Source organism: Girardinichthys multiradiatus, chromosome X (assembly GCF_021462225.1).
Source record: "Girardinichthys multiradiatus isolate DD_20200921_A chromosome X, DD_fGirMul_XY1, whole genome shotgun sequence".
NCBI classification, from domain to species: Eukaryota; Metazoa; Chordata; class Actinopteri; order Cyprinodontiformes; family Goodeidae; genus Girardinichthys; species Girardinichthys multiradiatus.
The window spans coordinates 9,221,430-9,246,719 of NC_061817.1; the positions used below are offsets into that span (position 1 = coordinate 9,221,430).

Below are 25,290 nucleotides of genomic sequence, written 5' to 3' on the forward strand. Positions count from 1 at the left end.
GATTTAATTTTTAAATCAAGGTTAAATTTTGTGAAAGCTTTAGAGGTTTGTTAGAGGACATTAATGAACAAATGGCATCATGAAGACATGAGAAGGAATAGGTTGTGAAGTTTAAAGCAGGGTTAGCATGGAAGATGAAACAAGATCCAAAGGCTTGAACGTGTCACAGGTCCGTTGTTTCTGACACAACTGTAGTCCTACCAAGACATTGCCGCCGACCTAAGCAGATAAGGCACTAGGCAGAGGAGGTTACTCTGGAGGGGCTGGAGAGATTCATAGTAAAGGTGGAAGAATCTGTTGATGGCACTCCACAAATATGGCCTTCATGGAAGGGCAACAAGAAGAAAGCCATCGCTGAGCAAAGTCTTGTTTGCTGGAAGCCACATGGGCTGTTGTCAAGAGGAAGATGAGAAACACCAGACCCAACAAGGCAGATGAACTGAAGGCAACTATCAAAGCAATCGGGGCTTCCATAACATCTCAGCAGAACTACAGGCTGATCTCCTCTATGCGACGGTGCATTAATGCAATAATTCATGTAAGAGGAGGCCCAACCAAGTATTGAGTGCATAGAAATTGGCAAACTTTTCAGAAGCCTAACATTTGTGCTTAAAACATTCTTTGTTGATTTCCCTAATGTGATATTCTAATTTTCTGAGACACTGAATTTTAGGTTTTCTTTACCTGTAAGCCATAATCATCAAAATTACAAGAAATAAAAGCTTTAAATAATATTTTATTCTATATGGAATGAACATAAAATAATGGTTTCACTTTCTAAAATGACTGGCAAAAAATATTCCACTTTTACGCAATTGTCTAATTTTATGAGATGTACCTGTATACACAAGTATAAACACCATGGGAATGTAAAGCGGTCATAATGTTCTGGAAGAAAACAGATTCTGTGTCCCAGCGATGACCGTGTTTTAATGTGAAAGGTGCCTAACAGCCTCAGAACAAAAGCAAAAAGCTTGAGAAGACGATGGTTGACGCTGCTAAAATAATGTCATTATCCAGTGGACAGAGTCCTGTACCAACATGGGCTGAAAGGTCACTGAGAGAAGAAGAAGCCATTGCTCCAGAGACAAATATCTTCATTTTTGGAGACATCCTGTGGCCTGAAGAAACTAAAATTGAAGTGTTTCCCATCTCAACTTTGTGGGAAGAGCTCAGAAGGTGTGTGTGTGCGTGTGTGCTTGAGCAAGGTGAGCTACAACCCTGACCCAGTTCTGTCAGGATGAATGGGCCAAAGCTCCAGCAAATTATTGTGAGAATCTTTTTAAAGGACACCCAAAACATTTGACCAAAATTATACTGCTTAAAAGGTCAATCTACCAAATACTAAAGAAATGTAAGAAAGTTTTAAAAAAATTCTTATTTGGCAAAAATGAAAATAATGGTAATTTTTTATACAGCGTACAGAAAGATCTCCTTTCAGCTGTAGGTGCCTGTGGAAGTCCAATTTCCTCGGCCATAGGAAAGTCTCTTAGAACCTTAACTAAGGGCAGCGCTATGTAATGTTCATTTCACACACAAAGAAAAAAAAAGGCTTCTTTTCAAAAAGAGACAGAGCAGGCAGCCAAATATCATCTATATATTCTAGATTTTTTATTGGAGAAACAATATTTTCCAGCAGATAGATAAATAACGGAAGTCCGAGCGTGCTCAGTTTCATCCATGAATCTGAGACGAAGCACATTAGTGTATCATCAAGCAGCTAGCTGTTCAGAGACAGAAGATCACACGTTTATATATATATATATATATATACATATAAATCTACATCTATATATAGATATAGATTTATATGTAATTTAATTAGATTTTCCTATTTTTCTCCAGATTAAAATGATTGTGTAGTGTGTAAACCTTAAAAAATAAAAGTGTAATTTTCTGAGTAAATAAACATGAAATCTACAGGTTAATTCATAAAGCAAAGTCTCATAGGCAGAAACCTTCAACAAAACATCCCAACACAAACACTAATTGTGCAATGACTATCAGCAGCAACTCCTCTCGCCTCTACCCTGTACACTTGTTTATTGTGTTGGTTTGTTTCATTAGGTTGTTTGTGCAAAAGTCCCTCCAAGTGGCGAGATGATTGGTTTAGCTTTCAAACATGAAATCTGTACACAAGCCTTCATTTTACCAGCATAACGTCTGCAAATTAAGGTTGGTGAAAATATAACAGATCTGTAGAAAAGTGTGTTGGACGTAATTTAACCTGCCAGAGGTTGTAATTTTTTTTAATTTACTGGTTAAATGTCTGGCAACACAACCACTCGTAGTATGTTTCCTAATATTCTAATGCAGAGCAGAAGTTGTTTAATGTTTGATTTTTGTCAACCCCAACGGTTTGTCCATAGAAATAAGCAAGTCAGTGTCCATTAACTCTTGTTCTCAGGCGATCCAGAGGCAGACAAAGCTAACAGGATGGTGCTTGTTATTTCTATGGGTCCATCTTTTCTCGCTGCTTATTATTTACAGCACTCCTTCTTCTCAACGTGCAGGATTTTGTTGCAGCGTGGGCATGTGTGGTACGCATCCTTGAAGCTGTCCATAAAGAATGGAATCAAGCAGCAGCACAGGAACAATCTGCAAAAAACACAAACAGGCTGACTTTCATGAAGCCACATTCATCCTGGTTGCTGCAAAAGTATAAATACCTCTTGAATTGTTTTAGATTTTGTCACCTTGCAATTTTAATTAGGTTCAGATGTGATCTTTGACTAGGCCGTTCTGATACATGAATATGCTTTGATCTAAACCATTTCATTGTAGCTCTGATTGGATGTTTAGGGTTATTGTTCTGTGGGAAGGTGAACCTTCACCCCCTGTATATAGCTCCATTCATCTTCTCATCAACTCTGACCAGCTTCCTGGGCCCTGCTAAGAAAAGTGTCCACTTAGAATGGTGCTGCAACCACCATCCTTTACTGTGGTGGTTGCTTAAAGGGAGCTGAATACAAATTTTAAAACCAGGAGACAAAAGAAATAAATAAGAGCCTAAATAACTATATACAGCAGGTGAAAAGTATCTGAATGTCAGATGATGAAGGGATTGGAAATAGATGTGGCCAGGAACTGACCCACCAATGGCTCTTTGGGGATCACCTGGTTGCCACTAAAATAATATTTTTCTCTCAGTGAACACCTATATGTCTTGTATTTTTATGGTAAAAACTGTGGAAATGGGAACAAACTGTCACTCTATGATTTATCCAATGTCAGATGCAAAATTATATTGGATCTTTGCTAAACTGCCTGTCATGTATAATGAATAAATTATTAAAATGTATTTATTCATAAATGAATAGTGATTTAATAAATTAAAGGTATTTTAAAACCTAATATTTAATTTAATATTGAAGGATTTCCTATTTATTGTATTTATAAATGAATAAATAAAAATATGAATCTAAACAGTCAGTCATTTTCTACCACTTATTCCATAGTGGGTTGCAGGGGAGCTGGTGCCTATCTCCAGCAGTCTATGGGTGATAGGTGGGGTACACCCTGGACAGGTCGCCAGTCCATCACAGGGAAACACACACAACCATACTCATTCATACACCTAAGGGCAATTTAGATTGACCAGTTAACCTAACAGGCATGTCTTTGGACTGTGGGAGGAAGCCAGAGTACCCAGTGAGAACATGCAAACCCCATGCAGAAAGAACCCCGGCCAAGAATTGAACCTAGGACCTTCTTGCTGCAAGGCAACAGTGCTACCAACTGCACCACCATGCAGCCCTTAAATCTAAACCAGAAAATCTAGTTAAAATAAAATGAAATAAAAATGGATAAATACCTAAAAATTACACAATGAATTGGAATTAAATAAAAAACAGTTTCCCTCCTGCTTCTTCTTTATACTTATTTATTACTTATTATTTGTTCCCTTCTTTGGAACCTGCGAGGAGTTTAACGCAGACTTGACATCACACACTCACCCACAGCAGATGAAGAGTATGCACATGAGCCATGCGTATGTTCCTGCTTTATAAGTGACATTGGTCATGACCTGCTGCTGGCAGGACGTGCAGGTTGTCATGCCGGGTGAACGACCCAGACCCACATCGTAACTCACAAACTTCTTTCTGCCGTCCCCTCCGCCTCCGCCTCCGCCTCCACTGGTGTACACTGAAGGGAGATGAGAAAAAAGGAAACAGAAATGTCAGAGAACAGCTCTGATGCTAAGGTTTCGAGTTAAAAAACAAGAATAGAAATGTATTTCTCTGTTTTGTAAAGATGCGCCATAATGTGCAAAACTACCTGGTGTGACCTTGGTGGCAGCAGCGGTTTGCAGTGATTCAGGAGGGTCGAATGGGGTATGCACGTGGTAAACCTTCACCCCAGACCCCTGATCTTCAACTGGATCAAACAAATACAGGAAAAAAAACAGGAAATTAACAACTAACTATAGTTTTGATGAGCTTGAGATGATGCACTGTGCCTTGCAAGAGTATTACCCCTTAAACATTTATCACGTTACAAACACAAACTTCAGTGTATTTGAGAGGGATTTTGACCATAATTATAAAGTGGACGAAAAAGGATGATTTTTCAAAACTTTTTAAAAATTAAATTCAAAAAATGTGTTTTGCTTTGTATTCAGCCCATCTAAGTCAATACTTTGTAGAAACACATTTTCCTGAATTCAGCGTCGCAATTACATTTCTCTTGCACGTGGTACATCTTTAGACCGACAGTAATGCCCAGTCTTATTTGGTGGAAGTAATTACCAAGTTATGCAACAGAATTTCAATTTCACAAAGGTCCAACCTTTGACTAGGCCATTCTAACACTCTGTAGTTAGCTTCATTCAACCTCTCATCAGCTCAGACTAGCTTCTCTGTCCCATCTGAAGAAAAGTGTTCCCACAGTCTGATGCTGCCTCCACCGTGTTTTACAATGGGGATGAGGTGTGTAGGGAGATGTGTAATGGTAGTTTTTCTCCAACCCTTTGGATGCAGGCCAAAAACATTTCACCTTGTTACACATGTGTCATGTGTTTCGTACATGGTCTAGGACAAACTTTAAATTTTGTGCAACAATGTTTTTTCTTCTTGCCTTCAAAGGCATAGTTTTGCAAAACTAGTGGTTGTCATGTCCTCAGTTTCTCCCACCTGAGCTGTGGATCTCTGCAGATCCTCTAGAATACAAATGGGTCTCTTGTGTGCTCTCCTTGCCCGACCTCAGTTTACATTGGATGAGATGTTTCAATTTTAGAATATTGTTTTATAAACTAATTCTGCTTTGAATTTCTCCAGAACTTTCCCCCTGACCTGTCGGTTTTCTCTGAGACCTTCACAGAACAGCTGGATTATATTGTGCAAAAAAAATAACATACAGGTAGATTCTCTTCACTAGTTAGGTTACTTTCCAATACCAACTGCAAGCAATGGATTTTATTTAGGGGTATCAGAGTAAAGGGGGCTGATAACAACTTTGTTACACCATTTGAATATTTCTATTTGAAAAACATTTAAAAAATGTATAATTTTTATTTCGTTTCACTATCATGGTCTTCTTTGTGTTGATTTGTATAAACACACAGAACATTTAGAAGAGTAGATCAAAGTTATTAGTTGCAATGTGACAAAATATGGGAAAAGTCAAGGGGTGTACAAACGTTTGCAAGGCAGTGTCCATGAAGATGTGTGTGTTTACCTGGTAGGAGGTAGGGTGGAGGGGTTTGTGTTCCACCTGTGCTCATATTGCTGCAAGAAAGAACATACAGGAAAATATTATGAAAGTCTTCTTAAGTCAAATAATTTTGATGTTCTGTTGAACAAATCTGGAATCACTCCTGTTCAAAATCATGAGGAACGACTCCGCTAACTGCCATAAGGGGGTAGTTTGGCTCCAGCTGACAAAGCTTTTTTGCTTTAGGTTAAAAACATTTGTCATCCCTAACTGACATGGTAATCGGTTAGTCACCCCAGGGCTGGCATATGCTCTGCATTGTGTGCATGTTTTGTGTCAGCATCCCCAGGAAATGCCTGGGTGTGTCTGTGCAGGTGGCATATATCAGGTGTAGCCACAGTACTGAAACTCTTTTTCAATTCTTTCTGAACAAAGAAATGCTTCCCATGCACATGTTAGCGGGTGGGATGCAACGATTTCGTTGTTTCATTTATATTGTGTTTCATGAGAAATGTTACGTTGTTAAGTGAACATCTCCAGTTTTTCCAGTGTCGTATTTTAAAGGGCAGAATAAACCCCCGCAGGTTCATTATTATAGATCTTAATGTTCCTGCTCAGCTCATGCCTTATCTGTCAGTACCACATTAAATGCATAATTCTCTGTGTTTTATAAAATACTTGTAGGAAGTTGTTTTATTTTAGTAATAACAGCTATTCCTACGAATTGCTATACATAATTCAATAATTAAGTGCAACATAAAATGCAGTGCATATGCATTTAATGACCCCATTTACTTATTTTAATGCAGTCAACTAAAATAGGTTTACACAATGTAATATTACCATACACTTCTGAAACACATCTGTTTGCATCTCATTGAAATGCTCTGATATACTGTTTTCACATCTCTTTTTAATCTACCCCCTCCCAAGTTCTGCAGGAACCTTGCAGAACTCAGACAGTAACAAAACTGAAAACTTTACAGTCTGTAACACTGTAAAGCAAACAAAACAAGCTGTAAAGTATTAGGTCTGTTACTATACCATGAGGACATTTAAGTGTTGTAATTTGCAAAGGTGCTCTCAAATATTGTATACATGCCACACTATTTATTATCAGATTATTATATATATATATATATATATATATGCACTGCTAAAAAAAAAATAAAGGGAACACTTTATAACACAATATAACTCAATATAACAATATAAGTAAATCAATATAAGTAAATCAAACTTCTGTGAAATCAAACTGTCCACTTAGGAAGCAACACTGATTGATAATCAATTTCACATGATGTTGTTCAAATGGAATAGACAACAGGGGGAAATCTTTGGCGATCAGCAAGACACACTCAATAAAGGAGTGGTTCTGCAGGTGAGGACCACAGACCACTTCTCAGTAACTATGCTTTCTGGCTGATGTTTTGGTCACTTTTGAATGTTGGTGGTGCTTTCACACTCGTGGTAGCATGAGACGGACTCTACAACCCACACAAGCGGCTCAGGTAGTGCAGCTCATCCAGGATGGCACATCAATGCGAGCTGTGGCAAGAAGGTTTGCTGTGTCTGTCAGCGTAGTGTCCAGAGCCTGGAGGCGCTACCAGGAGACAGACCAGTACACCAGGAGACGTGGAGGAGGCCGTAGGAGGACAACAACCCAGGAGCAGGACCTCTACCTCCGCCTGTGCAAGGAGGAACAGGAGGAGCACTGCCAGAGACCTGCAAAATGACCTCCAGCAGGCCACAAATGTACATGTGTCTGCACAAACGGTTAGAAACCAACTCCATGAGGATGGTATGAGGACCCAACGTCCTCAAATAGGGGTTGTGCTCACAGCCCAACACCGTGCAGGACGCTTGGCATTTGCCAGAGAACACCAGGATTGGCAAATTCGCCACTGGCGCCCTGTGCTCTTCACAAATGAAAGCAGGTTCACACTGAGCACATGTGACAGACGTGACAGAGTCTGGAGACACCGTGGAGAGCGATCTGCTGCCTGCAACATCCTTCAGCATGACCGGTTTGGCAGTGGGTCAGTAATGGTGTGGGGTGGTATTTCTTTGAAGATGGCCCTCCATATGCTCGCCAGAGGTAGCCTGACTGCCATTAGGTACCGAGATGAGATCCTCAGACCCCTTGTGAGACCATATGCTGGTGCGGTTGGCCCTGGGTTCCTCCTATTGCAGGACAATTCTAGATCTCATGTGGCTGGAGTGTGTCAGCAGTTCCTGCAAGATGAAGACATTGAAGCTATGGACTGGCCCGCCCGTTCCCCAGACCTGAATCCGATTGAGCACATCTGGGACATCATGTCTCGCTCCATCCACCAACTTCACATTGCACCACAGACTGTCCAGGAGTTGGTGGATGCTTTAGTCCAAGTCTGGGAGGAGATCCCTCAGGAGACCATCCACCGTGTCATCAGGAGCATGTCCAGGAGTTGTAGGGAGGTCATACAGACACGTGGAGGCCACACACAATACTGAGCCTCATTTAGACTTGTTTTAAGGACATTACATCAAAGTTGGATCAGCCTGTAGTGTGTTTTTCCACTTAATTTTGTGTGTGACTCCAAATGCAGGCCTCCATTGGTTAATACATTTCCATTGATGATTTTTGTGTGATTTTGTTGTCAGCACATTCAACTTTGTACAGAACAAAGTATTCAGTTAGAATATTTCATTCATTCAGATCTAGGATGTGTTATTTGAGTGTTCCCTTTATTTTTTTGAGCAGTGGACATACTCATAATGGTGTGTGTGTGTGTCCTTTCAGGACAGTTCAGATGTCTCTCTCCCTGAATGTTTGAGAAGCACACACTCTTGCACATAAAATGTTATCAAAATATTCAAAATATTACCTTATTACTCAATATCCCTGCATTGTAAATTCAAAGGCAATACTGACCATTTAGTTGGGTGATATGGTTCACTGGGGTTTCACTGAAAATGGGTTTTTGCTCGTAAAACTGGTGCTTGCAAATAAGCACACATTGGCCTTTAGTCTCTGGAGGAATGGTTACAAAAGTTTTTTATTGATTAATAAATTATTTATTTGTTTATGAGCTCAAACTTTAATCCAGACTTGAAAGTATAAAAATAGATTTGTTCATCATTTGTTCCTCTAGTTTTGGTTGGAAAAAATATCTCATTGTCTCACACAGAGACCAGGCATACACCCTTCAACCAGCAGAGGAATGCTACAGAACAGCATGCCTCTCTCTGTGTCACAGACTAAGTCAGGGTGTGTCACTCATACCTGGTGATGATAGACCCATAAGCTCTCACTTCCTCGCAATCTGTGCTTTTCTCCTCAGCGTGTGCACTGAGATCTCTGATACCATATGTTCCAAATGAAACCAAAAACATGCATTGATGGTCATTTACAAGTATTGAATGTAGTCCTAATATTGTAATCTCAGTGTGCCTACTATCATGGTAAATGGCCTGCATTTGCACAGCGCTTTATGACGTCCCCAGAGACCTTAAAGCGCTTTACACTACAATCAGTCATCCACCCATTCATCCACACATTCACACACTCACAGTGGTGGGCTACATTGTAGCCACAGCTGCCCTGTGGCAGACTCACAGAAGTGAGGCAGCCATACAATTGGTGCCACTGAGCCCTCTGACCACCATCAGCAGGAAAGGCGGGTGAAATTATCAGAACACCTGTACATGCTGACTGCAAAGGTATGAGCCTATATCCTACATAACTGACTGATTCATCCCTCTCAGGCTCCGTTCCAGTGGGTTTTAAACAGCTGGCACTGGATCAACGTTTAAAATGAAACAGTTGATCGTGGTCAAGATGTTTCTATCAGTGTTAGAGTCGTGTTTTTTTCTGCCAGTCAACACATTGGAAATCGAGCAGGATATGGAGATAACGATTAGGTGTGATGTTCGAAAGTCTAATGAACCACATTGCTAAGATGCTTTCAAGCCACCACGACAGAAAGTTAAAGGGTAAAACAATCCATCCTCTGATTAGTTTGCTGGAAGTGTTGCTTAGAATGTAAATCAAGTATGTGGTGAGTTTACAGTTTTACAGTTCCGGTTTCAGTCCTGAGACACCTAAATGTTATTCCCAAAAAAGACAAATAAAAACAACAAACAGGTTCTAATCAAGCAGGTTTTTAGGTGATTACCAAATTAGACTCTTGGGGAGGAGATAAAGTCCTAGCTCGCACTTTTTGATTCTGAACGGTCACTTTTCCCATGTTAATCCCAAGAACCGTATCCGAGTCACAGGTGTGGCCTTTTGCAGTATGTGGAACCTGTGCCGGTCCAACCTGAATGTGAGGGTGGTTGTAAATGCATTTAGATCAACTAAAGATGGTGGAGACAAGTGGGAACAACGAGTTCCCCAGTTCACCTTTCATCTCTGCAGTTCAGTCTGACCAAAGTTTGAATTTGAATCAAAAAAGCACTCAAAGTGCCTCCAAAAACTAAGGCTGTCCTCCTGCTGTGGTTCTTGTTTTTTTCTTTAAACTTAAAAATGTGTTTATCTACCAGTTTTTACAAGGTGTAGGCTGTAAATGACAATAAATGACAATATGGCAAACCACAGCATATAGTGAATAAAATCAAGCTTCCAGTCAGTGCATCTCTTGCTGTCTGAAAGTTAAAGTCGTTTAGTAAAATATAAAGTTACTATCAAATAGTTTTTTTTTCACTAATACATGTACACTGTCAAAAACAATGTTATTGGGTAATAAAATGTGAAACACAAAGCTTATATCTTCCAAACTAAAAATAAAAAAGCTCTTAATTCTGCTTCTTGTCTGTTTGGGTTGATGACATCACAAAAGGCACAAGAATGAAACTGATCAGCTGATAATAGTAAACACTATGGTCGATAAGCAACTTTCTGGCAGATTTCATAGACAGGTTCTAAAACATACAAGTTACATTTGAGTGTCAAGGGTTCAGCTTAACTTGTTTGTGCCTTATGCCTTTTGTGATGTCACCAGAGATCAATGTGTGTTGAAGCTTGTTTTTGAAAGGGTTGATTTTATAACGATTTACAATAAAAAAGCTAAATATAATGACAAACTGATTATGATATCATGATTCTATGGGTGACAAACTATGTCTATACTGAGTTGACTTATTTTACAGAATAATCTTGCTGGTAGCTTTAAATATACTGAGAAACGTTCTATTTATTTTTACATTTAAAAGCTAGGAAAGGAAGATTTCAGTGTTTAAATATTAAACTTATTGTATTGTAGCTGTTTTTTTATTCTGTTGTAGTGAAGGTGGTTGCCTGTACTCATTATCTGTCTTGCATCCAGAGAGTTGTATACAATAATGAAATAAAAAAATACCATGTGTAAAATCATATTTTTGCTGGACATCCAAGTAATGAATATCACAAAAGCAACAACTTTGTTGAGGGATTAATATGGGGGAAAAAAAATAAAAAATCTGAAGGTAACTTATTTTCTTTAATGACCAAATCCAAACTCCTTCAGTCCTATATCAGATCCTTTGTCTCCATAGACTGTATGATAATTAATTAAATAATAAAATGATTAATGAATTAACAATAAAGTATTCTTATAGTCTTACCTTGACGCTGTGTTGCAGTGAGTATGCAGACAGGTCTGTGTTTATGTGTGTGAGCTCCTCCTGCGGGTGGCGACTTCTGACGGATTGAAGCTGAGTTAATAACCTGTCTCACCTCTACCTCAATGAGCCTCACCTCTAACACGCCCACAGTCCTGCCCTCGCCATGACAAAGACCAAGAAGCAGGAATGACTCACTCAGCAGTTTTGATGGAACAGCCTGTACTGGTCTTATTTTTTCATATAACCTGCTGGTTGTTTCCAAGAGATTATTGAGGGAGTGTATATGATTGTACTTTCCTTTATGTGGGAATAACCCGTTTCTCGATGATGGCGTTGTTGAACAGATCAGGTCAGAGTTGCTGATGCATTGTTTATCTGGAATTTAATCCAAAGGCTACAGAAGAAACGAGTGACACAAGCTTGCATTTTTTTTTCGTCTTAAGACAAAAGACAAACCCTTTTTTACAAATGACATATTGATTTTAAGAAGTTGTTGAAAAAGAAATTGCTTTGATTCATTGTCATAAGCTGTACCAAACGGATTAAACTGCAGTTTCTTGTTAAAAGTGAGGAAAACAAAAATGACAACACACAGCTGTGTAGGCCTAAGCAGGAGCAGGAGTGCAGGGGTTTAAATGCTGATTAAAAATACCAGAACCAGTTTTAGAGATTGGGAAGTGTTACATTTTCTAATATCAAGCACACTTTGATCAGGAGAACTGAATTTTATTTCAGCTTCTTTGGACAACAATTAACAACCCGGCAGTGTGAAAAACATCTTAAGTAACAAGAAATGTATTTGTCATTTCAAAAATATAAAATGAAACAAATGTTCGTTACTTGTTTGAAGGATACTGTTGAGGAAATCATCTTTCTTAATATGTTATGAGATCAAACAGCACTTGGGAGGGCAGCAGCACCTGCTATGTTTCTTGACACCCATGCAGCATGTCTCTAAACAAGCCTGTGCTCAGTCTCCCTGGTAACCAACTGCCCTGCAAGCAAAGTGATGGTAGTCTGCCACTGTTTCCAGTATGTCAGATATTCACTGCAGCTTCAGAATACAGGTTTTGTAACTGACCCACTGCTTTGTCGTGTACATAGAAAGATGTCTGCAGTGCACCTGCTAAATTGGATTCATGGGTGTTGCTGTAGAGATAATAAAAACAAATCACAGCAGCCTCTTACTTGCAGGGATCTGAAATATGGTAGCCTACCAAACGTTGCATCCAAGCTGTCATTTGCAATGCAATAATGCATACGGAAAAATAGCTATTTTGATTGAAATTTGACATATTGTAGAGCTCTTCATGAAACACCCTGCTTTAATTGTATTATTCATATCTCTCTGATTGCCCCATAGTTGATGTACATCCAGCCCTTCAGATCCCACCTCTTCCCCACTGCATTATGTGTGTCCCTGGGCTCTGACTTATGGTTCCTTCTCTCTGTCACCCACTTTCTTCCCCTTGGCAATATTTTCTGTAATTTCAAAATCCGTGTTCCTATTCTCCCTCACCTGCTTATCTGAAACAAAATCCTGTCTCAGTATAATATTCAGCTGGTTGGATGGAGGATAATCACAGTAAGATGCCTAAACAGATTTTAAAGGTATAGAGACTGTTGGAAGCACAGATAAATGGTGGGTTGACGGTTGAGGAAAATGTGGATTTATTGTACATTTATAATTAATAATTGATATTTACCAGTAGTATTATCATAACAGGATGTTCTAATGTTGTTTACCATTCCCCTCATGAAACTTGGTAGTGGCAGCATCATGCTCTGGGTATGCTTTTCCTTAGCAGGGACAAGGGAGTTGGTCAGAGTTTATAGGGAGATTGATGGAGATCCTGGAAGATAGCCTGTTAGAGCCTGCAAGACACTTAAGACTGAAGGTTAACTTTTCAGCCTGACCTACAAAGAAGGGTTTAGATTAGCACATATTTGTGTGTCCAGACCTCTGAAGTTGCAAAGTCCAGACCTAAATCCAATTGGGTAAAATGTGTGTCAGACATTTCCTTTATGCCACCATTTAAAACAATGGTGGTGGTAAACTGGAAGGGCAGTTCTCCAAATATATTTTGTGTTTCAAAAACTAATATAAGAAATCAGATGTTGATTCTTTAAACTTTTAAATCTCATGGCTATGCAGTCAAAAAATGTCTCTTCATCACACTCTTGAGCTGTGATGTTGCCTTACCTGTATGCATGCCAAATGTTTAGGTTCTGTGAATAGGTCCCTTGGTGGTTCTGCAGTGGGTCAGATTGAAGCTCTCAGGTTGCTTTGGTTGTTACACAGTCAGACCAGGGAAAGAAAGTAGATGTCTTGTCTTAGATGGCTTTAAAGTGAGTTTTAATGACTTCTGATAGATACATGCTGTTGGTGAAAGCGTTTGTACAGTTTGTGGAACCATGACATTCACAATCCCACCTTGAGTGGTGACTTCCATCTAAGCCCCTCAAAATCTTGAGGTTGCAGCTCCTCTAAGGTTGTAACCTTTCTTATAGTCAGAGATGACTGAGGAAGAGGCTCCACAGAGAAAAGCCTTTTAGATGAGAGGTAAAATATCATCAAGAAATTCAATGAAGTGTCAACCTTTTAAACAGCTGACTTGTAAAGTACTTTTCATGTCTGTACTTTTGTAGAGAGTGTATTAGTGTTAGTTCACATGACACTCAAGAAGATTAGTGATGTCTTGGAAGCCGAAAGGACCAGGCCAGCTCAACCACATTTTTAACATGTTGGTCACTGGACTATATATATTATTATAGCTGTGCTTGGATCAAATGTCTCGACTTGTCTATCTTAAAGGTGTGCTTAAAACACTGCGTTTGATTAATGGCAATTTTACAGAATCAAAACATTAACCTGGCAAAGAAGAACTTACAGTGCCTTGCGAAAGTATTCGGCCCCCTTGAACTTTTCAACATCTTGCCACATTTCAGGCTTCAAACATAAAGATATAAAATTTAAATTTTTTGTGAAGAATCAACAACAAGTGGGACACAATCGTGAAGTGGAATGAAATTTATTGGATGTGTCAAACTTTTTTAACACATAAAAAACTGAAAAGTGCGGCGTGCAATATTATTCGGCCCTTTACTTTCAGTGCAGCAAACTCACTCCAGAAGTTCAGTGAGGATCTCTGAATGATCCAATGTTGTCCCAAATGACTGATGATGATAAATAGAATCCACCTGTGTGTAATCAAGTCTCCGTATAAATGCACCTGCTCTGTGATAGTCTCAGGGTTCTGTTCAAAGTGCAGAGAGCATCATGAAGACCAAGGAACACACCAGGCAGGTCCAAGATACTGTTGTGTAGATGTTTAAAGCCGGATTTGGATACAAAAAGATTTCCCAAGCTTTAAACATCCCAAGGAGCACTGTGCAAGCAATCATATTGAAATGGAAGGAGTATCAGACCACTGCAAATCTACCAAGACCCGGCCGTCCCTCTAAACTTTCATCTTGAACAAGGAGAAGACTGATCAGAGATGCAGCCAAGAGGCCCATGATCACTCTGGATGAACTGCAGAGATCTACAGCTGAGGTGGGAGAGTCTGTCCATAGGACAACAATCAGTCGTACACTGAACAAATCTGGCCTTTATGGAAGAGTGGCAAGAAGAAAGCCATTTCTCAAAGATATCTAAAAAAAGTCTCGTTTAAAGTTTGCCACAGGCCACCTGGGAGACACACCAAACATGTGGAAGAAGGTGCTCTGATCAGATGAAACCAAAATCGAACTGTTTGGCCACAATGCAAAACGATATGTTTGCCGTAAAAGCAACACAGCTCATCACCCTGAACACACCATCCCCACTGTCAAACATGGTGGTGGCAGCATCATGGTTTGGGCCTGCTTTTCGTCAGCAGGGACAGGGAAGATGGTCAAAATTGATGAGAAGATGGATGGGGCCAAATACAGGACCATTCTGGAAGAAAACCTGTTGGAGTCTGCAAGAGACCTAAGACTGGGACGGAGATTTATCTTCCAACAAGACAATGATCCAAAACATGAAGCCAAATCTACAATGGAATGGTTCACAGATAAACGTATCCAGGTGTTGGAATGGCCAAGTCAAAGTCCAGACCTGAATCCAATCGAGAATCTGTGGAAAGAACTGAAGACAGCTGTTCACGAACGCTCTCCATCCAACCTCACTGAGCTCGAGCTGTTTTGGAAAGAACAATGGGCAAGAATTTCAGTCTCTCGATGTGCAAAACTGATAGAGACATACCCCAAGCGACTTGCAGCTGTAATTGCAGCAAAGGGTGGCGCTACAATGTATTAACGCAAGGGGGCCGAATAATATTGCATGCCCCACTTTTCAGTTTTTTATTTGTTAAAAACGTTTGACACATCCAATAAATTTAATTTCACTTCACGATTGTGTCCCACTTGTTGTTGATTCTTCACAAAAAAGTTAGAATTTTATATCTTTATGTTTGAAGCCTGAAATGTGGCAAGAGGTTGACCAGTTCAAGGGGGCCGAGTACTTTCACAAGGCACTGTATTTCTAGGTCATATAGCACAGTGCTACTGAACGTTTAAAAAAAAAAACCCACACAGGTAAAGGATCAAAACCATTACAAAATTTCTATTTCATTTTGTTTAAATGAAACTAAGACTTAAAAAGTCTGACTCAAGCACTTCAAAATCTGCACAAATTAAAGGGTTTTTCATAGTTTTGGGTCCTGTAGTCAAAACAAAGATATTAGCCCATGTGATCAATCCAAACAACTGTACAACCACACAAGCAGATGTCTTTATGGAAGCACATTTTCACATTTAACTTCTTTCTCACATTTCTATGTTGTTTAGCATGGAAGGCATTGATGTATTTTAGATGTACACTACCTCATACACTTTCTCCCTTAATGGGTCTCTTTATTTTCATTACTATTTACATTGTAGATTCTCAACAAAGTCAACAAAACTGTGAATGAACTAAATGTAAATAGTCAAAAACATAAAAAAAACTATTAAATGAGAAAGCTTGTCTAAACCTTTTGACCAGTACTGTACTAGCAAGAAAATGTTTGCTTACAGGGAGGTAGCATATTTGATCCTCTGTTCCAGTTTGTGCAGGTCCTTAATAATAATTATATGTAGCCCCAATTTTGGCAGTTTTTTGAGCTATCATACTGCTAGCATCCAACTTTGTCCTGAATCAAGCTATATTAGCAATTAACATGCGGACGTTATGTAATGATATACAATAAATTTGGGGCCCAATTTTCAGACCATATTTGAACCAAATGGGCCCCAACATGTGAATGTTGACTGGAAAGAAGGGGAGGGGGTTGTCAATATCTGCTTGGAGGCACACATGGATTTACATTTCTGGTGATGTTTAAGCTACTTTTCTTATGAATCAAAAATTGACAAAATGTTTGTCATTACATTATTGCCACCCACTGGCCTAGAGAAAAGGTTTTGCATAAAGAGATGGAAAAGCCAAAATGAAACTATCGTACCACTAAAGCTTTGCCCGTCTCCTGGACGAGGCCATGAATCCATCTCCATAAGGCCTTTGGCCACCTCAAACAAAATAACAGCATCTTAAACTGAAAATTGCAGCTTATTACGTGTCTCTCTGTAGATGAAAATCTAGTCCAGGCTGTCTTCTAACCATGTTTTGGTCCAGAATTGAACTTGATTAATCTGCCAGGATTGTAAAGTCAGTGAAGTGCAATTCAGTCCTCAAAAGTCTTTTTGAGGCTTCAAAGGACTTAAAGCTATTATTGCAGTGACTGGTGTTTCTGCAAAGCATCGACTTAGCAGTGCTGAACACACTTTTCAGGTTTTTTTTTTGTAAAGATTTGGTTTTTCCTTTTATTTCACAAATATGAACAACTATATGTTGGTTTATCACAGAAAATCCCAATAAAATATTTAGAGGTTATTGGTTGTATAATGACAAACTATAAAAGGTTCAGGGAATACCTTTTGTTAGACACTCTAAGCTGTCCAAATTATCATAAATTTAGTGTTCTGTGCATCTTTTTAGTCTTCCATCTATATGTTCTACAGTAGCAAGGTGCCGTTGGGTGTTGTCTCTTCATGATGTCAACTGGGTGAGGTGGTTGTGACTTGTTTCGATGAGCCAGATGGACAACATTCCTCGACTAGCCAACCCCCATGTAGTTTGACATTCAGCCCTCAAGACACTTGCAGGTTATCAATTAAATCTTCAATTCATCCATAGCTCCAAGTTTCAATTTCTAAACAAGCTGCAGTCTGTGTAAATCATTGACTGCTTATGTCAAAGGCAGCAATTATGAAGACAGGAGTTTTATTCCTGTTGAAAGATATTATTATTTTTAGGTTTCTCAAAGAGTGAGATTATTTTTAGTGTTTCATGTGGTTATATATATTTCATTCATTAATTATTTCATTTTATTTCATTTTAGTTCAAAATAGATTATAACCCTGTACTAACATAAATTCACGACCTTCTTGAAAGGTATAACATGCACTATTTCCTTACTTGTCCTTTAGGCCAGTTTTGTCACGTAAACACCAGCAAATGTCCTGGAGACCTAAATCCTTAAGTAAGAATGGGATGGCACCTGTTTAGAACATTAGGGGACAGAAGATGAGGAAATGTTTGCTGGAAATCAGTATTTAAATTTAAGAAAACTGTTGGCAATGATAAATATTGTTTATATGGAGGTGTCTGCAAAATTGGCAAAATTAAGATATTGCAGGGGTTGGACAATGAAACTGAAACACCTGGTTTTAGACCACAATAATTTATTAGTATGGTGTATGGCCTCCTTTTGCGGCCAATACAGCGTCAATACATCTTGGGAATGACATATACAAGTCCTGCACAGTGGTCAGAGGGATTTTAAGCCATTCTTCTTGCAGGATAGTGGCCAGGTCACTACGTGATACTGATGGAGGAAAACGTTTCCTGACTCACTCCTCCAAAACACCCCAAAGTGGCTCAATAATATTTAGATCTGGTGACTGTGCAGGCCATGGGAGATGTTCATCTTCACTTTCATGTTCATTAAACCAATCTTTCACTAGTCTTGCTGTGTGTATTGGTGCATTGTCATCCTGATACACGGCACCGCCTTCAGGATACAATGTTTGAGCCATTGGATGCACATGGCCCTCAAGAATAGTTCGGTAGTCCTTGGCAGTGACGCGACCATCTAGCATAAGTAGTGGGCCAAGGGAATGCCATGATATGGCAGCCCAAACCATCACTGATCCACCCCCATGCTTCACTCTGGGCATGCAGCAGTCTGGGTGGTACGCTTCTTTGGGGCTTCTCCACACCGTAACTCTCCCGGATGTGGGGAAAACAGTAAAGGTGGACTCATCAGAGAACAATACATGTTTCACATTGTCCACAGCCCAAGATTTGTGCTCCTTGCACCATTGAAACCGATGTTTGGCATTGGCATGAGTGACCAAAGGTTTGGCTATAGCAGCCCAGCCGTGTATATTGACCCTGTGGAGCTCCCGACGGACAGTTCTGGTGGAAACAGGAGAGTTGAGATGCACATTTAATTCTGCCGTGATTTGGGCAGCTGTGGTTTTATGTTTTTTGGATACAATCCGGGTTAGCACCCGAACATCCCTTTCAGACAGCTTCCTCTTGCGTCCACAGTTAATCCTGTTGGATGTGGTTCATCCTTCTTGGTGGTATGCTGACATTACCCTGGATACTGCTCTTGATACATCACAAAGACTTGCTGTCTTGGTCACAGATGCGCCAGCAAGACGTGCACCAACAATTTGTCCTCTTCTGAACTCTGGTATGTCACCCATAATGTTGTGTGCATTTCAATATTTTGAGCAAAACTGTGCTCTTACCCTGCTAATTGAACCTTCACACTCTGCTCTTACTGGTACAATGTGCAATCAATGAAGACTGGCTACCAGGCTGGTCCAATTTAGCCATGAAACCTCCCACACTAAAATGACAGGTGTCTCAGTTTCATTGTCCAACCCCTGTAGATTTGATGTATGTGGCAGCAGAAAATTTAATGTTCACAGTGGCATGTGAAAGTATCCACCTCCTTTTGAACCTTTTGCCATTTTGTCCAATCCCAACCACAAACCTCAGTACATTTAAAAGTAATTTACAATTAAAAATGTGAAAAGCGTGGTGTGAATTTCTAATCAGCCCCTGAGCAAATAATTTGTAAAGCCAGCTTTTGCTGCAATTACAGCTGCAGGTCTGAGGAGTGAGGAAAGAATTTGTTGCCCAACCTAATTGTAAAAAAAGAATGGAGAACAGTTTCCCATTTGGACTAATGATCAGCCTTTAAGTGAGCCATTCTACCACAATAATATTCTTTGATCTAAATCAAGGTCAAGGATTGTTGACCTTGATTTAGATCAAAGAAAAGCATAACCCATAGTATAATGCTGCCACCACCATGTTTTACCATGGGTATGGTGTGTTCATATTCCTCCACACATAGTTTTTGGCATGTGGGCTAAGCAACTTAATATTGACCTCACTTTATACACATAGTTGCTGGGTCCCCTACATGGCCTATGTCAAATTACAAATGTGAGCTACTCCTCAATAGAGGCATACTCCTCACATATAAAGCCCTTAATGATCTAGCTCCATCATACATTAGAGATCTGATTGTTCCATATGTTCCTAACAGGGCACTTCGTTCTCAGACTGCAGGTTTACTGGTGGTTCCTAGAGTCTGTAGAAGTAGAATGGGAGGCAGATCCTTTAGTTATCAGGCTCCTCTCCCGTGGAACCAGCTCCCGTTTTGGTCCGTGAGGCAGACACCCTGTCTACTTTTAAGGCTAGGCTTAAAACTTTCCTTTTTGATAAAGCTTATAGTTAGAGTGGCTTAGTTTATCAGGGATGGAGCCTTCCTCCCTCCCTGTTTATTGGAGTAAGAGGGAGTCAGGTTTAGCCTAAACCGGCTCAGTTATGGTTGAGGTGCAAACACACCCTCCATTTCTGCTACCTGTATGACCCCTTCTCTTTTCCAATGGTTATAATCAGTCTGACAGAGAGAGAGGTATCCCAATCCTTGTGGTTTTTAGTATAACAATGACCATCCGTGGGACCCTTTGTGAGGTGCCTTGTGATGACATTGTTGTAAATAAGCGCCGTTTAACTAAATAATCTGAACTGAAACTATCTGTGTAGTTATGCTGCTATAGGCTTAGGCTGCTGGAGGACATAATGACCACTTTCACCCTCTTCGCTACATTCTCACACTACTCTCCAATTTTGCATTATTTGCTGTTATTTCAGCTTTTAACCTTGTTCTCTCTTTTCTCTTCCTAGAAGCTACACTTGGCTTGGCTCTGTGTCTACCCGTGACACCTTTCTGGAGAGGGGAATCGTCCGAGCTTCTGCTGGCAACAACTTAATGCTCACCCTCTACCGATGATCCACATAGCCCTGTCTTTTAGTGTTTAACCCTTTCTCTCGCCTAGACATGGCAATTGACTGAGCTTTTACTGTGACTAACTCTATGTGCTCTCTTTCAGACTCTAACCTTGAAAACTGGCTCAGAGTTTATCTGTTCTTTCTTTCTAGGTGAAACGACTAAAGGAGCTACATCCATTAACATTTACTTTTCCTTCCCATAGAAAGTACTCCTGGATCAGTGCTTCTGTGTTCTTTTTGTGTCTCTGCTCTGTTCTTTCTCTCAAACCCCCAGTCGGTCGTGGCAGATGGCCGCTCACACTGAGCCTGGTTCTGCTGGAGGTTTCTTCCTGTTAAAAGGGAGTTTTTCCTCTCCACTGTCGCTACATGCATGCTCAGTATGAGGGATTGCTGCAAAGTCAACGCCAGTGACTCTCCACTGTCTCTACATGCTCATCCGGGAGGAGTGAATGCTGCAAGTCACTGACTGGATGCAATCTGCTGGGTTTCCTTAGATAGAAAAACTTTTTATCCAATTTAAATAAATAACTAACTCTGACTGCACTGTTCAATAGTTAAGATTGATTAGAATGTATGTACCTGACTGTTGTGAAGTGCCTTGAGACAACATGTGTTGTGAATTTCCGCTATATAAATAAAACTGAATTGAATTGAATTGAATAGAGGCCAGATCCGGGAGTACACAAGTTTTAGTTACCTGCTTAACAGATTCTTCCACATGATCTCTGGAGGAGCTCTGCAGCTCCCCCAGAGTTAATGTGAGCCTCTTGGCTGCTTCTCTGAATAACGTTCTCCTCGCATGACCCGACAATTTAGATGGATGGGCATGCCTTGGTAGATTTGCAGTTGTACCATACTCTTTCCATTTCCAGATGATGGACCGAAGAGTACTCAGTGTGATGTTTAAAGGCTTGGATGGTGTTTTATAACCAAACCCTGCTTTAAACTATTTCCCTGACCTGTCTGCTGTGTTCCTCGGTCTTTATGATGCGGATTGTACTCTAATGTTCTCTAACAAACCTTTGAGGTCTTCACTGAATGGCTGGATTTATGCTGAGATCAAATTTCACACAGGAGGACTCTGTTTACCAATTAGGTGACTTCTGAAGGCAATTAGCTGGACTGGACTTTATTTAAAGATATCATAGTAAAGAGAATGTTTTTGGGCCCTCTCTCTGGTTGGAGTCGTTGAGGGGCAGGAGTCAGGGGCGGGGGTTCTCGGATCTGGGCTGGGGTTTTTCAGGTTCGCATGATGCCCGGCCCTAGATGGCTCGGTCGGCCTGCCTGTCTCCACCCTGGAATGAGAGGGACCACCTACTGGGTCCGGGGCCGGTTGCCCCTCTGGGGTATCTGTAACTGGACCTGGGAGAATGGAGTGTGTATGAGTGGTGTGAGTGAGTGTATGGTGTCTATTTTTGTGTGTCTTTAAGTTTATAGGTGTAGATGTGTTTTTTTATGTGTATGCATGAGAGTGGGGACGTGTGATTGTGACTGTGCTTGCCTGTGTTTCAGGTTGAGTCTTGGAGTCTCCTCTGTGTCTGCCTGGGGTCCTGAGGGGCAGGTCTGTGGCTTCTCACGCCTGCTATTAAATATTTTTATGGAGAAACACTTGGATTAAGGTGTATACAGATACACAGAATACTCTATTGCCACTGAATACATCCTGTAGTAACTAGTACTTTTCAGTAACATTGTTGCTGTATGTGTTTGTTTGTCCCTGTGGTTTTTCTTTTCTTTCTCTTTTTTTCTCTCTCTAATTCTGCATATTTAGAAGCAGACTTCTATGGTGTTATCATGTATTCTCTTCCCCTTCTTTCTCTCCTCTATTCTTATCTATTTCTCTCCCTTTTACCATTATGCCCCACCTCTCTCCTTTTCTTTCTTCTTTTTTTCCCTTTAATTTCCATCTCTGTGTCCATTATTTATATCAAAAGGAGGGAAAGCCCAACTGCTCTACTTGTGAAAGTAAATCTGTTGGGCTTCACCCAGGCAACAATTCTTAGTGTTACTCTGTTGGACAGGACACTTTTTTTTTTTTTAAAAAGGGAATTTTTCAGAGCTTTATCTGTAAAAAAAAAACATTATTTTTCATATTTTTTTCCTTGCAGTCTTTTTCTGCTTTGTGCATTGTAACCTGACAAATTGTAAAAACTATCAAGATGTATGAATATTTAATGGAAGATACTTTATATTTCTGTGTCTGCTTTTTTCTAACCCCATACCAGGACACCAGCAATGTACACTCCTCCAGTACATTTGGTGTGTTCATTTCTATTCTACGTGTTTTGTCTGTAAAGCAAAGTGAGATAGAAATGTGTACTGTAAGATCTGTAATCTTTTCTAACTCAGGTAACAAGTGTCAGACTCTAAAAGCACAATATGTCCTGTATAAAGCATAGCAGAGTATCATCTGCATAGCATCAGAATGATAAGGAGTTTGTTGTAGGGTGTTATTTTTGTTTAGATTGGGAAAGCCAGATTTCTGAGAGCTGAGTGTTTTCTGTATACATACAGCCCTGTTATATGTTCACAGCGTCCTTACGTTCTATAAGAGTTTAACGCTGACAGATTAGCAGGTCCATCGGTTCACTGACAATGTAGGAAATCCAATTTATCAGTGTTTCCTGTCACAGATTTCTTTAAGTGTTTTTGGGAAACTCAGACAGGAATCATGTTCTTGGTATCCACTGTTACTGGCATTGATTAGGTGTAGGGGTGGAGAGAGATTAATGTAGGTGTGGTTAGAGGTGTAAATATAATCTGTGACTCAGCAGGTATAAAGCTACATTGAGGAAGGAAGTCTCAGTAGTGACATGTCTATCTTCTTTGAGCTTCATCTCTTCATGGGTGCAATTCTTTCTCTCTGTTTGTTTATCTATTTGTCTACAAAGGTGCTTTTCTCTTTCACCCTTTCTCTCTCTCTCTCTCTCTCTCTAGGTTTAACATAACATCGAAGCTAAACACGTGACGTGACAAGCTTCTTGCTGTTTTGTGACAATGAACTTTTTTTTGCTTCATTTGCACGGAGATTTTGTTATTTGCAGTTCAAATGAGAAAGCTAATGTTTAATATACAGGCAGTTTAACTTCTACTGGTCAGATGCTGAACTAACTCAATGCTTTTGTGACATAGAAAGGTTAACAGGAACCAGGGACAATTAGCAAAAAAATATAAAGTCTTACAGCATCAACTTTATAACATCACACACAGACCCAATAACCTTAAGCAATGCAATTCTTGTACTGAAACATGTTTAGTTTTTGCAGCACCGGTTTTTGGACTTGTATGCAGCACATCATTGCCTTTACCATACCTGGTTTATTTATAGAGCACTTTTAATGCCCACAGGACCAAGTGCTGTAAACAGAGTAAATGAAACAGTAGTGAAATGATACAATAATAAACCAAAAATAAAATACAAAATACATAAAACAACCCTGTAATAGAATAATAAACAGTCATACAATGAGTCAGAATAAAGTGAAATGGATTAAAATGTCGGAGTTCTGGCAGTTTCTTTCTATTCACCTGTTTTACCTACTACTAACCCCATCCAACCTCTAGATGACCCCAGACACATGGTAGGAGCTGAGTCCACAGGTGTTCTCCATCAGCCTCATCAGGAGAGGAGCTTAAGTACCCATCGTTGCCAACACTCCGGTGCCTGAGTGTTAACCTGCAGTGGTAACTCTAGCTGGCCAAGAAAAAGTCTCCTTGTGATTATTTTTTTCTGAGTACTTACCTTCTCGTGTCCTCCTTCCCAGGTTACCTCCAGTTCCGAGCTTCTTATCCAGTCTGCGTATGCAGAAAATCCAGACTCTCTCTCCACAAGAGAACTTCACGGATTATCTTCTCAGTTGGCTACATTCGGCTTTCAAGTCTCCTCTCGCTACCTGTGAACGAACCTGGCTCACCCTCCACCGTGCTCCCCTCCAAGATCATCCACCTGGTGCCACCTCCACCTCAAGTGCAAGTAAAACAGAATTACCTGGGCCTTTCACTTATCCGTCACTTCTCCTCCCCCCCTGGCGGATCTCCTAATCACCCTTTGTAAGCAAAAAATATATCAAGATCAACAACCCAGAGTATTACCTGTCCCTTACCATTGATCCCTTCTCCATACAGTGGCGAGTTCCTGTTTCTCCAGCAAACAAAATATTTCTTAATGAACTTGTTAAAACTTTTCCTGTTTTCCTGAGTGTATTTCTGCATGTGGGTCAAAGCAACTAGAAAAACGATGACATAAAATTTTAATTTATTAATAAAGGACAATTAAAAAGTCAACATCTCAGGTATTATTATTATTATTACGTACAGTCCCTTGAAAGAGAGAGGATGAGCTAACCATAACACGCATAAAGACTCATCTACATATATAGTCCTCAGCTGTTTCTACTAAAACATGGGCAGCATGTGCTAAGCAGGATCGACAGAAGTCCTGAGTTGCTGATGTAATCCAGAAAGAGTCCCAAGGTTTTGAGGAATTAAACTGGTCATCCTGTAAGTTTGGATGTCACATCAGTTCCATCCAATGCTTAAGATGATGGTGCTTTTGTTTGATATTTTCTAACAATGATTTTGCATCCTGTAGCATGTTATGTTGGAACACTTGCTTCAACAAGCTGGAGAAGGAGATATGTGAAGCCTCTTAAAAC

At 40.0% G+C, this 25,290-nt stretch overlaps 1 protein-coding gene and 1 long non-coding RNA gene across 2 annotated transcripts; one reads left to right on the forward strand and one right to left on the reverse strand.

The window, feature by feature from the left end:
* Window positions 1-1,587: 1,587 nt before the first annotated feature.
* Window positions 1,588-11,344, reverse strand: LOC124862250 (lipopolysaccharide-induced tumor necrosis factor-alpha factor homolog). The gene is made up of 5 exons (XM_047356068.1): window positions 11,236-11,344; window positions 5,677-5,726; window positions 4,279-4,377; window positions 3,957-4,146; window positions 1,588-2,598 (listed from the first exon to the last, which is right to left on the reverse strand). Exons 2-5 carry the CDS (start codon window positions 5,720-5,722, stop codon window positions 2,481-2,483), a joined length of 453 nt encoding a protein of 150 aa, XP_047212024.1. The 5' UTR covers window positions 5,723-5,726; window positions 11,236-11,344; the 3' UTR covers window positions 1,588-2,480.
* Window positions 11,345-11,437: 93 nt separating this feature from the next.
* LOC124862251 lies at window positions 11,438-25,254 on the forward strand. Its single transcript, XR_007036894.1, has 3 exons — window positions 11,438-11,584; window positions 24,200-24,319; window positions 24,400-25,254. It is a non-coding gene; the product is annotated as an uncharacterized LOC124862251 (long non-coding RNA).
* The last annotated feature ends 36 nt before the right edge of the window (window positions 25,255-25,290 follow it).